General features: G+C 40.3%; 1 protein-coding gene across 1 annotated transcript in view; it reads right to left on the bottom strand.

The window, feature by feature from the left end:
* The window catches only part of SERINC1 (serine incorporator 1), a 17,156-nt gene extending 5,584 nt beyond the window's left edge, over positions 1 to 11,572 (bottom strand). The window contains exons 1-5 of the mRNA XM_033054024.2: positions 11,417 to 11,572; positions 5,729 to 5,890; positions 4,071 to 4,264; positions 1,171 to 1,250; positions 842 to 979 (exon numbers count right to left, since the gene is read on the bottom strand). Of these exons, the coding sequence (XP_032909915.1) occupies positions 842 to 979; positions 1,171 to 1,250; positions 4,071 to 4,264; positions 5,729 to 5,890; positions 11,417 to 11,455 (613 nt within the window). The 5' untranslated portion in view covers positions 11,456 to 11,572. The remainder of the gene's footprint in view (positions 1 to 841; positions 980 to 1,170; positions 1,251 to 4,070; positions 4,265 to 5,728; positions 5,891 to 11,416) is intronic.
* Between the last annotated feature and the right edge of the window lie 2,510 nt (positions 11,573 to 14,082).

Below are 14,082 nucleotides of genomic sequence, written 5' to 3'. Positions count from 1 at the left end.
AGCTTAAAAAAGAAACTGAAGAAATACTTCTCCAACAGAGGCTAAAACAAAATCGCATTTCCAAATTACATCTTAGTAAGAACACTTAAACAGAATGAATGAAGAATGAAGAAAGGCCATGCTGTCTTTTGAAACACCTAAATTATCACACCTGAAACATTTTATTAAAATATAATTTCTCCAGTGAGATGATTTGAACTCTCCTTCACTACCCTGGCCTTTCACTTAACATATACCTTCAAAGAACGACTGACTGGCAACCAGAAAAAAAAATTGTTTGTGATGATTCTACTCAACATGAAGCACTAACAGGTTACTTTGTCTTTAACCGGCACCAAAGGGATAGCAAAACCTGTGGCTGCAAAAAGAAGGAAAAAAAAAAAAAGCTGCAGTTGCCACTTCTCTGACATCATGATGCACAGAAAGTTTGTGTTTAGCTGCACCTGGGAACAGATTGCCCAGAGATGCTGTGGAGTGTCCGTCACTGAAGATATTCAAGAACCATCTGGACACAATCCTGTGCCATGTGCCCCAGGATGACCCTGCCTGAGCTGGGAGGTTGAATCAGATGAGCGGCTGTGGTCCCTTCCAGCCTCACCCATTCTGTGACTCTGAAACTCCTGCCCTGCTCCCAGGGAATAAATGTTATTATTCAGAGGCTGCTGCACCTCTCTCTGCTTCCTCTTAATTAACCTGACAATAGAAGGACATCAATGGAGCTGAACTACACATCTGAGAAAAAAAAATGATACTTATGCATGAAGCAGCAGTGAGTAACTTATTTAACACAATGCACATTAAATGAAATTAAAAACTTGATTGTAGTACAGTCCCTCCTTACCTGCATACCAGCATCTTGAGTTTCCTTCCTCCATTTTTTCAACCCAAGATTCATTCCAGGAATGGGCAAAGTCAATAAGCAAGACCAGCTGAATAAGAATAAAGCAGAATGCTCCAGCCATACCTACATAAAACCACACTAGAAGAGAAGTAAAACAAAACCAGTTAAGAACCACAGGAGATTTAGCTCCCATCTTAGTGTCCTTAAACACAGAGAAGCACTACAGTTACACAGCTACAATTAAAACTGTATGATATCAGCATGCACTTATTTTTTTTAAAACTAAATATGATTGTACCATTATACAGAGGAAGACAATATTCCCTCACCAGTTGTAAATGGTCCCTCAGGTATGAAGAAAGCTCCAACACTAATTGCAAGTGCTGTCGCAAATTTGAAGAACCAGAATCTAAAGGGAAATAAAAAAAATAAGGCAATTGTTAAGTCTGGTCTAATTCATACATAAAATATACATCGTTAAGAGTTGTTGGGCTTTATTTTCAATTTGCTCATCTTAACTTGCCCCCAAATTTTTTTTATCTGCTCCAAAAAATTATGCTTAAACTGTGCTAGTCTGACACAGAGTTTGACAATTTTCCCAGAGGCATCTCCTTACTCATGAATTACAAATTAGGCCAATTGTAAACTGCTTTTTTTTCTTCCTGAGAATGTTTTAAACCAAAGCAGTGAGATTATTGATTGAATTGTCTGCATATCAGAAAAATGGGTTTAAAAAATCCCTTCCTGCTTTTAATATCAAAGGTTTGATTGGTGCCTACAATGACATAAAATATGCTGGAGCTCCCTGCCAGTCTTGGCTTACTTCCTACATGAGAGATATACAAAAGCTGGATTCTTCCCACCCAACTTCAGATTCTTTAGGCCTACAGCCTAAAGCTGATGAGGGTTTATTACAAAAACAAAAGCAAATTATTTATCCTGCACAGAAAAGACACAATCAAATTCTAAGTTCCTGTCTCAGTGCAGTGTCATTGGAATTTTTCTTCCAGTAAAAGATATGCATCAGAGATCATCAAAACAGGTCAGATGCTTCCAGAAAGCATACAAGGGAGTATCCTTCACCAAAGATACAAACTCACCTCAAATACTAACTGTATAAATATATCCTGCATAGGAACTTCAAACTGTTATGCCAACAAAACTCTAAGTAGGTGAAGACTACTTTTTCTGATTCCAGTGACAGGCAGCTCCAAAAACAGGCATGATGTCATCTACACACACTTCAAAACTGAATATAACAGCACAAAGATATGTACCACACCCCCACCATGTCAAATGCTTGTCAATTTTTCAAGTTTTCTATCCCTTCCCATTTCTTCCCATACTTCCCAAACTTTGAAGTTTAATCTCTCCTGCTGGCTTTTACAATCAAGTGATGGAGACCTGAAGAACAAGTGCTAGTTGTGTGGAAAGGAACTACGTGAGATGACAGAAGTGTAGAATACAAAGTGAATTAATTCCCTGGGATACAGAGAAGTGACTAATCCAATCTGAAAGGTAAATTAAGTTATAACATTTACAGTGCAATACAAACCCCACTAAAACTAGTTTTAGAATCCACTTTCTTTTTAATCTATGTCATTCTCAGTTATAGAAATAAGAATGGGTTCAAGTTCGTATATTTTTAATCTCTAATCTAGACTTTTTTTTAAGGGATGTTAACGGTCTACCCTATATTTCATTTCACAACTGAAAACAACAGTCATCTGAAATAACACCTAAAGCTGCTGTGCATTCTGTACAAGCCAGCAACTATCTCAGAGATACATTATAATTGTTTTTCTTTCATTGTTATCATAAACCTGAGGCAAGAAATCACTGACTGCCATTAAAAAAGCAGAGAAGGTGAACATTGGCAGTAGATCATACTACTGGGTTTAACTTGGATGCAAGCATGAGAAAGCTAGCACACATATATGCAAAAATCTAGTATTCTGAGTATTTCAAATCGCTGACAAAGAGACTACACCTCCAAGTACTACTAAACATACACACAACTGCAAAAAAAAGCCATAAAGTTCACTGTAATACATACTACTGAAGCAACAAGCTACTACAGAAGTGTTGAAAGTAATGTTATTAAATATTTTACCAGCAACAGTCAAATAACATTTTTTTCCTTTTATCCTAGTGCTGATGTTAGATTGGCTAAGAAGAGCAAACTGCTATGGGTTGCATAAACAGTACCTACATTTGTATTGGAGAGCCCAACTCCAAATAAGGTTATCAAGAAGATCCCAAACACTTAAGAACAATTTTAGGTAAAAAGCATCCCACATCATGTAAAATCACCCATGTGCCTTTTCTGAAAAAAAAAAAACAAAAAAAAACCCAAAAAAACCAACAAAAAAAACCCAGAGCTCGATACAGAATGTAGCTGAAGCACTTTCTTCTTGCTCACAACAAGCATGTTCTCCTGAATAAAGCAGGGTGAAAGGAAAGGCTGAACTGAGTTACTCTTGCTAACATATGTTAATACTGTATTCTCTTTTTCTTCAGACCAAAAAACCCTGTAAGTAAAGAAAGCAATAGTCTGCTCAGTCCTAATTATTTTATTTTCCCCTACAGAAAGAATTTGAAGTTTCTCTCATTTTGTGGTAGACATGTTTAATCCTAAATATAAAATACAATTTTATGGCTTAGCTGTTCATAGCTCCTGTTAAATAGTCACCTTGAAAAAGCAGTAGTCTAAGCAATCACTGTGACCACCAAGATTAGGCACCATAAATGGTTTTAGGATTTTTAGCATCATACCCTCTTACAAATATTTACATCTCCATGGCTCAGGGAGCTACATTACACATAGGCAGACCCTGGAGGAAAACTACTACTTGTGTCAACACACAAGCTGAAATTGCATTATATTCTTCCATCTGATAATCCTAAGTAAAATGAGATACAAAAGAAAATCTACTGGAAAGCTCAGAAACTAGATACATAACTCAGCTCTTTTTGCAGAGGGGCAACTGAAAAGATAGCAAAAAGATAAAAGATACGCTTTATACATCTCTATAGATATGTAAGTGTAACTACTATTACCTTTAAAAGAAAACTGTTTAGAAAAGAAGTTCTTACAAACTTCCAAGTTAAGAGGAATATAATTCTCAAAGAACAGATGAGGCCCTTAAATCTTTTTATTTCTCAAAAAAAAATCTCTGTGGAATGAAACAAAATTATTCATAATTAATAACTCATTTCTGCATCTTACCCATTGTGCACTGCTGCTCTGGGGTCGTTGCTGCTCTTCACTTTGATCATCAGCAAGGAGAAGAGAAGGAAGAACATGGCCATGCCAAAGCACACGCGGTACACGGCCTTGTAGCCAACCAGGACATCACAGTTCACATGGCCCTGCACACCAGGAATGCTTGTGCCCAACCCTCCATCACAAAATCCAGGAATCTGTGATACATACAAGACATGTCAGCTATCTTTAAAAGACCTCCTATCAGAAAATGTATATTAATAGATTTCCAATACACAATTCATTAATATTGCAACATTACATAACTATTAACACTGTTGGAAAACACGACATTGAAGGATTGCATCATTAGCTACAGTCCAACTAGACTATCAAACACATGCAAAATAAAAAACCTCTGCATAGGCAGCATACAATAAAATAAGTATTTCCATATAACAGGAGGAGGAGACCTTTAAAGCTCACTAATCCCTCTGCTATGGGCAAGGCTATCTTCAACTACATCAAGTTGCTCAAGGCCCCATCTCACCTGACCTTGAATGTTTCCAGGAACAGGCCAGGGATCTTATTAAAAGGTTGATTATGCTACTAGCAATTTCAGAACTTCTCAAAGAAATGCAGTTTTCCCTGGTTGATATGAATCAAGAGGTAACCAAAGATCTGGGAACTGGTAAATTTGACTTGACAGTTACTATCAGGCTTATGACACAGCTAGGAGGTGGCAGTCTGCTTACATCTCTTTAAAACAGACACAGCCTTTCCCAAAAAAGTACCATCATCATCAATTAGGTGTATTCATAACTTCCATATGAAACAGCTGAGAACATTCTCTCCAGTCACTACCAGGACATAAGTAACATCTTTTAGAAGTCAAATCATACTCCAGAAGGCTGTAATTTTCTTTCCTGGGTGACTAACATGGCTCTCACTGAAGTTCTAACGTGGTAACTATACCAACTTACAACACACATTTACAGATGAATCATTTTGGGGGAAAAAACATGAAATCATGCCTAATCAAAGCTACTATCTACCCAAAAAACCCAAAAGACTGCAAAGCAGAACTGAAGTACATTCAACTCAAGTTCAGTGAACCCGTAAGCTCTACTGTAACTCACATTATCACTCTCCAGTTTTATATTGCATCTTCATATAGCTAATAAACTGCAAGATCCTACAAACACTTCCTAATTCCATGGGTGGAAAACATGCTACTATGATTAGTGAAAAATATTCTTGTTACACACTGTAGACTTTAAAATAGAATTTTAACTAGTACAGCACAATGAAACTAGAAGACATCTCAGAGTGTGTTTATTTTTTTTATCACAATAAAAATCAATTCAGTGCCATAAATACAAGCATTTGAATAATACTTAATTTGAAACTACACATATATATATTTTCTTGTTTGATGCAAAATTTTATTTTTTCTGCTCTGAGCATTTAAAAAGGCTTTACCTCAAAACAGTACATTTCATCCACAAAGGGATCTTTCGACAACTTTTTTATTTGACTTACAAACAAATTAATCATGACTGTGAAGCACAGTCAGTAGCAAAATGATGTATTTCCAGATAAAATCTATGCTTCTCAAGATAACAATTACTATTATCTGTGACATTTGTTCTACCAAAAATGTTAGCAGTAAATAACCTGACCTTCTTCAGCTGCTCTTCCATGCCTGGTATTAGCATCACACAGGCAACGCTCACGCCAAGAAGTAAAAAGAAGGCATAAATCAGCCGAGTTATGGTGGAGTTGTTTCCACTGGGGCAGCATCGGCAAAGCAGGCACGGGGCACTTCCACACAAGCATGGTATCTGACAGAAAGACAGAACATGAATTATTTAAAAAGCTTTGGATTGCTAGATTTCAATATTTCATCAGGCTGTGCATATCAGCAGATATTATCAAGGAAAATGACTTATCCTGTGCATCCCATCACTGGTGCAGAGTAAGTCACTGCAACAGGTGACAGACAGCAAACAGCAGCGCTTCCCAATACGCCACTGCACAGTGAAACTAATTCTATGCCAGGAATAATCACTCAGCCATTCAGAAAAATAAAGACTGGATTCAGGCTCACTTGTTCTCTTGAATTTTATTTCATTTCAGGTCAATGACATGCAAGGATTGCTTTTGTTAGCAACTACATCCTGCCTTCCACAGCTGCAAAGATTGAACAAACACACCACAGGAGCACAACTGTCATATAGGTACACTCTCAGCACCTGGCACAATTGGGATACGATCCTCACTGGGGCCATAAGTATTTCCAGAACACAAAAAACAGGTGATAGAACCTAAATCTTAGGTTGCAAATTATTTCATATTAGCAGCTACTTACATATCCCATAATTCTGTTAGTCTTCAAAATTAACTTACGTGATGTAAAAATTATTAACAGTAAGAACAGAGTATATATGCAGTACATATATATGCATGTGTTATTGATACCAAATATCAACAGCAAAAGTGGATGGGAATGCTGTACAATTGTAATACTACAAGGGGAAAAAAACCATACAGGACAAAATTTACCAAAATTTAATTCTCACATAGGAAAGTGTGGGAAGAAAAAAAGGGAGCTGTTTCACCAGGAAAGGGTGAACAGGGAACAATTCTCTGCCACTTGTTGAGTGACAATTTGGGAAGCAAAAGAAAGGTGAGGTCCCACAAATAAACATTAGCCAAAGGAGAAAAGGTACAACCGAAAAGTGTAATCACTGCCCTTCTCTGAGCTACAACAAACCATGCTACCTCTGACACAGAAAGATACAGAAACAGGTTAAACCCAGCTTCTCCCCCAGCACACATCCAGGGACAACTCCACCATAGGACAAAAGCCACAAGTGTTCATCACTGCGTGAGAGACACTCAGGTAAGGACAGGAGTAGCTACAAGGCCACATGACCAGGGCATGCCAATTACCTGGTATGACAGGCACGTGTCAGAAAGAGTTCTCAGCAGTTTAGTCACATGACAGCTAAAAATGCCAGGAGTCCACTGCTACCGGAAAAGCCCCAGGGGCTGCCAGGAAAAGCAGACAGACTGCTACAACACTCCTGGCAGCCTCCTGAGAACCCCTCGGGAAAAGGCCAATTATCATTCTTACAATTTTAATCAGACTCACACATTGGACCCACAAACCTCGTCTTTTAAATAACTTCTTTGTATTCCTTTTGGCACACGTGATCCTTCCCAAGGAGCCAAGAATTTTCACTATGCTACAATTCATCTTTAAACTAGCAAACTTCACCATTATATTTTAGCAAACTTTACCACTACATTTGTTTTGCTAGACCAGTGAGACTAAGCAGATTCTCATAAGTATGTCGGTATGTAAAAGTTATGATATTGATCTTATTTTACCTTCTCCTTCACTCGGTACTGTTATAGCACAAATAATATGAAGGTGTTGATTACAGGAGGTTTCACCTCAATATAATAAAGAAATTATTTAGACTGGGAGCAAACAGTCCCTGCAACAACCTCCCCAAGGATATGGTAGCGTCTCCATCACTAGAGGTTTTCAAGATGCAACTGCACAGGGTACCAGATCATCCCACTCAGGCCCTGTTTTTCATAAAAGATGGAGTAAGTGGACCTTTGAGGCTGCTCTACAACTGCAAGCAACTACACTAGGGGCATCTATGCTTCATAAGTAGGAAATGTATAGCAAATATTGCCTCCAAATGCACCAGAATTTTATAGTACTACTGTCTTACACTATTTCCTAAACACAAAAATAACCTTTCCAATGAAAAAAATCTGTTCTCTGTTCAAAAAATTATTTTCTTGAACTAATTGAGTCTGCATTAACATTTCTAAACATACTGCTGAATAAAAGGTTGAGTTTGGCAGAATAAAAGGTAACTAGGCTCATCTGCTGAAGAAAAAGCAGGGACAGGAGCCTCTTAAAAAATTCATTTCTGTAAGGAATCCCAGTGCTACACTGTTTGTTAAATATCTAAATAATTCAAGCAATTTGCTCCTTGTCTCAGCAGAAGCAGAACACAAACGCTTCTACAGACAGAAGAGAACTACAGTAGCTGAAATGAAGATGATTGTCTCCACCTCACTGGGAAACAATGCGCCTCAAAAGAGGTCATACACCACACTGGAGTGTCTAAGCTCCAACACCAGCTTTTAAAATGTTTAGCCCCTGAACAGCTCATGTACATACATCTCTGAACAAGAGACACCTATCAATACATGACACTATTTATATAAGCTGGCTACTTACAAGGAATCACATTGCAGTGCAATTCTCTCTTCGGCAAAAGAGAATAAAATATATACCATTCCAACAAAACAGGCAAAACTACTTGTTACAGACTTCAAACGAACAGATGCCAAAAAAACACTCAGCCCGTGGAATTCAGCTTATCAGCAGAGGAGACAAGGTGAGTTTGTGCCACTTTCTTCCTAAATTTAAAGCACACCTCCCACAAAAATTTCAGTAGCAACAAACAGCAAGATACCACCTTGATGAAAGCTTAACTCCCCAGGTGTGACTTAACTTAGTTGCAGACACAGACAAAAAGTTACTCTACAATTACTTTTTCACTTGCTTCCATAAGGAAGCTTAGACAAAAGTTACTCAGACACAACTGAATAAAATCTATTGCCTTCCAGAAACTCTTACTTACCTATCAACTCATATCCCTTTACATTTCTGAGGAAAAATAAGTAGCTCAATGGTGTTTACTAAGGCAAAATAAGAAAAGACAATCCACACACCTATTCTGGGAGCAGCCAGCTGGACAGACAAGTTAATTCATGCCTGCTAAACTAGTCATTTCATTTCCCAGGGCAGTGGAAATTGCATGAGGAACACATAACAAGATGTATACTAAAGGAGAGAGAAGGAGACAGAAAACCCCACCAAAGCACAGGAGGTCAAAGGTTACTGCCCTGATGCACACAGAGCAAGTTTTTAATACCAAACATAATCCTCCTACTGGAGTAATGACTAAATGATTATATATTGAATTAACTATTTGCAAAAACACTAATCCCCTGATGGGCCTAGTCAGGGTTTAGCTACATCATCCCTACTCTTAAGCTTAAAGACACTGAATTAATCAAGATCTTTGCCTTGACAAAGAATCTTACAGGAGTAAAACAGCAGCTCAGCTGTTTCAGAGAAGAGAACAACAGAGACAAGATGCAGCACAGGGAAAACAATGCTGCCTTATCAATCTAGGCTGTCAGGAGCAGAAGACTCTTGGTGAGAAGGCACTGATCTTATGGCTTTGGCCTCACCCCCATCTCTCTGACAGGCTCCCCTTGCTCTTAAAAATGCTAACCTGCCTGCCCAGCACACGGGAGCACACAGCAGTAGCACACAGCAGTAAAACAGCACAATAGCCCAGAAGACAGGAGCGGGGCATGAGGCCTGATGCGGGGGCCTCGAGCAGAGCGGCTCTGCACAGCACAACACGTGGCCCTGCAGAGGAGCAACATTGACAGCAGCGTCCTCACAGGCAAAGAGGCTTTGCACCTGGCTCAGTTGCTCCCTCAGCCTCACTGTGTGCTTCCTTCTCAGAGCCACAGAGCTTGTACTGACATATACTCAGAAACCAGCATGGATAGATCCCTCCTATTCAGAACTGCTGTACAGGCTTTAAGTGCTGATTAGCTGTGGGTTTAAACATGGAAAGAAAATGAATGTCTTAAAGCCATCAGAGGAAAGAGAAAAATACCAACAAAAGCTACCCACCCTGATTTGTTGGACACTTTAAAGGAAGAGACAGGGGTTAGCTACCCACAGCAGAATCTGATTTAATTATGATTATGATCTCATGCAAATCATTTTATCTAACAGGCCGCTGCCTGAACTTCTCTGTAGAGAAACAATCAAGAGCAAGTAGACAGGGGTTCTTTATACACTACCAACACAAACCCGTTGTCAGAAAGGCTATTTATGAAATACACTAACTGAAGCATTTGAATTAAAGCCTATAGTCAAAATGTCATGAAGTATTCGACAATAATTAAAAACAGTGTTAACTATGTTCGGTTTGTAATTAAAGCACAACTGGCTAAACCATTAAGTAGTATTGAAAACGTTAATAAGAGTAAAATGAACCCTGACAGTAATTAGTTAAAAGGATATTATCAGTGCTCCAGTTGATTAGTTACAGGCACATCAGCCTGGAAGTTAACTTATACAGATACTTCAATTCTAGGATAATTTCATGCAATTTGTACATAAAATTAAGGGATTATGGATCATCTCCTTTAATTAAAGGTCACGCTGTACTAGAGGAGCCAAAGCCCATACATTCAGGTATCACAAAAAATAGGAGCCTGGATAAATATGAGGTTTTGTTATATCACTAGAAGTGTGTGTATGAATGCTTTAATAATAGGCAATTTAATTTATGTATGGTACAATATTTTTGGTATGAAAAATTCAGATTCTCATAATCCCACTGACATTCTTACAGCAAACATCTATCAACTCACAAAACACTTGATTGTGTCAGTATAGACAGGGATTAGACTTGGAAAGACATATCACTTATGGATAAAAAAAGCAATGCCTCAGCTGAAGACTTTATCAACTTCTTTGCTTTCCTGCATAGCGCCAACAGTTTTAATGCCATCTCAATTGCCATGAACAAAACAATAACCTGACGGTGCTCTCTCAGCACGGTGGTGACACATCACCACAGATTACTGTGCCGCGAGGAACGGGCGGCTCAGCGAGACAAAGATGCTACAAAGGGTGGAGCTGCTCAAGACAAAGCCGTAAGAAAGAGGAATTAAATACAGATATTAGAATCGGGGAAACGAGCGGGTTTTGATTTTCCCGAAAGAAACGCTGGAGTTCAAAGCATTTGATCAGATCTTTAGCGATTCGGGGAGAGGTGATTTCAGCGGACACCTCCCGCACAGGAACGCGGATTAAGAGGAGCCCCGCAGCTCCACGGGCCGGCCTGTCTGGGTTAAGGACAAAGCTCCCGACAGCGCCAGCGAAACAGCTCCGACGGATCCCTGTGGATCCCGGGAGTGGCCCAAGAGCAGGGGACCACGGCGGGGCCCGCCCCTTCCAGCGCGGCGGGGAGAGAGCCCTGCCCCGCGGAGCGGGGGCCGCGGCCGCTCGGGGCGGATAGAGCCCGGCTGGGGCCGGGCAGGGGCCCGCAGCCTCCCCGTGCCGCAGGCGGAGGAGGGAAGACAACGCCACAGCCGCCATGGGTGACACAGACGCGGGGAGGCGCAGGGCGAGGCCCGGGTGAGGAGGGAAGGACGAGGGGAAGCACCGGCCGCCGGCTCCGAGCCTGCGGCGGGCAGAGAAGGGCAGGGAGGGACCTCCGCGCCACCCGCGTCCACCTTACCCAGCTCGCCATGGAGCAGAGGCCGAGAACGCTGCCCATGGTGCCCTGTGAGCTCGGGCTCGGGCTCCTCCAAGATGGAAGCGGCGGCCGCGGCTCCCGATGCCGTTGTTTACTGCTGCCAGCAGCGCTTCCGGCCGCTCTGACGGCACGGGCACGTCACTTCCGGCCTGGCGCTGCCCGCGGGCCCTGCCGCGCGGGGAGGCTGCGAGGTTATGGAGCCGAGGTGATGGAGTCAGGGTTATGGAGCCGAGGTGATGGAGCCAGGGTTATGGAGCCGGTGTTATGGACCCCCGGGTGATGGAGCCGAGGTCATGGAGCCGAGGTCAGGGAGCCGGGGTGTTCCCTGAGGCACCCGTCAAGCCTCTCCACATCTTCAGGCCTGGTCAGTGGGAAAGAAGATCTAGCCAGGGGAGCAGGCAGCATCCGCCAGTCAAGGACATCTGGGAGCTGAAGCTTAAAGCTTGCTAGTTGGGAGCTGTGGATGTAGCAAATGAAGATGCAGTGATGTAGTAAATCGAAATGTTGTATGTCAGTAAAGCAGATAGTCAAGGACATCTGGAAGCTAACAGGCTTTAAGGATATAGTAAATCAAGGTGTCGATGCACGTCTCAGGTTACGTTATTAGCTTGGCAGAATATTTGATGTCCGTGTGTTCTATATCTGAACTGTATCCATTACAATACTAAAATTCACACTTACAGCTCACGAAGACCCCTCGCCAGGTGCAGGCCCTCCCCTCTGCGTGCATAGATGTTAGCTGCGATTATGTAGCTTCTATGGAAATTTCTAACTAACTCTAGTAGATGAACACAGCCCCAAAAAAGGCCCACCTAAAAAAAAAAAAAAGAAAATAGTCCTAAAAGAAAAAGTAGCGCCTAAAAATCTTTTAAAAACAATCAATCAAGGACCAGAAAAAATAGGTAATACATTTAATAATATAGGCTTTATAATATATATTTTTACGTACATTTATTAAAGAATATTTAATAATGAGGGTATTATAATACCAAGGATACTGTCTCAGCTGAAAAATAAAACTCCTTTCATTTGTAAAATGTCTTAAGATTCAAAGCTGGACACTTAAAAAAGGATACATTAAAGAAATTGGATTTTTAAATAAAATTCTTACCAGTATACATCATTTTACAAGTTAAGAACATTTCTGTCTCTTACTAACATGCAGGCATTACACTACTACATGCTGGGCTCAGATTGGATTTATCCGTGGATGTTGCTAAATCTATCCTTTGTAATTGATTTTAAAGACAATCCTATTTTCAAAATCAAACATGAAAAGGCTTAGACAGAATTTTTGCAGATTGAAGTATTAAGGCTGCAATTGTCCAGTGATAAAAAGTGGGAATAATTAATAAAATGGCTATAGCTATTTGAAAGGTTAAGTACACAGAATTAGTGGACATTGAAAAATTTTGGAGTGCCTTTAGTTTGGCCAGTAGATCCACAACAGTAATTCAGAATGTTCACTTTTGTTTGTGCCCTAATTTGAGCCAGTGAAGTGGGCTGTACATCTTCCATAAACGCCACCACAGCAGCCAGAAAGTCCTGGAGGCACAGCATCAGCTCACATTGCAGGTTGTTTCATGTGATGAATGCATAATCTCCATTTCCTCTCCTTTGTGAAGTCCTTAATCTTCTTCAGAGATGAGTTTTCATTAGCTACTGATCTTTTTCCACTTCAGTATTCCCGCAATTTTCACAGTGTGCTCTTTTTCCTTACAAGAATTTCTGATAGCCATGGCAGCCTACTTTTCTCCATACCAACCTGATCTCTTCTTTTTTCCCTGATACTAAATCCTATCATTGTTCTCTGATTCAGTCATTATTTCTGCTATCTCATTTGGAGCATCTACTAGGGAAAGATACTGAAGCATTATGTAGGCTTCACTGAACCAAGTCCTGCTCCTCCTTCACTACACATTGTTTCTAAGAAATTGTAAGAGAGAAGATCCACTATAGGAATTTCTCTTCTGGAATTTGATTCTGTTTTCAAGTCATACGTTTGCCTGACAGCATTAAATTATATTGTGAAATACCAGTTTTACTTCATTTGAAGGGGGATGGAATTCATCCTGCCCAGATATATGTCCCAGATGGCTTCCTCAGTGTGAGATCTTGCTTCCCTGTGACCCTTTTGAGTTGGTATGAATATGGTAATCATAGTTGTCCATTATTTAACTAGCTCTCTGATTATTTCTTTTTAGAAAATAACAGGACACAAATAGCAGAAATAATTATTTTTTTCTTGTTTGCATTAGGGAGCCTCTTACTAAAACCTACCTTTTTGTCAGCTGTTAATTGGAAAATGATAATTTTTCCAAACTAGAGACCACAGTTATATGGTCTGTGCAAGCAACTGTGATCAGCTCCTTCAGTGACCACCAGATTGGCAGAGAGCCCAGAGCTGCCTTGTGAAGGATCCCAAACAAGCTTTAACCTCCAGCAGAAATGCTCTGGTAACCATTTTGTCTCTTGAGTCCATGTCCCCTGACCACTGAGAGGAAGGGTGAGCTAGAGAGGACAAGATTCACTCCTAAACAGGCTTAATACTTCAGTCAAGGCATCACACATACAATTAGAACATGTAAGGGAATAAAAATGCAAATAAAAAATGGATGTACTGGGGCCTCGCTCATCTTTGTGCTACT

The sequence above is a fragment of the Catharus ustulatus genome, chromosome 3, assembly GCF_009819885.2.
Source record: "Catharus ustulatus isolate bCatUst1 chromosome 3, bCatUst1.pri.v2, whole genome shotgun sequence".
Classification (NCBI taxonomy): Eukaryota; Metazoa; Chordata; class Aves; order Passeriformes; family Turdidae; genus Catharus; species Catharus ustulatus.
Note: the sequence above shows the minus strand (reverse complement) of the source record. Positions and strands in the feature narration are given on the sequence as shown.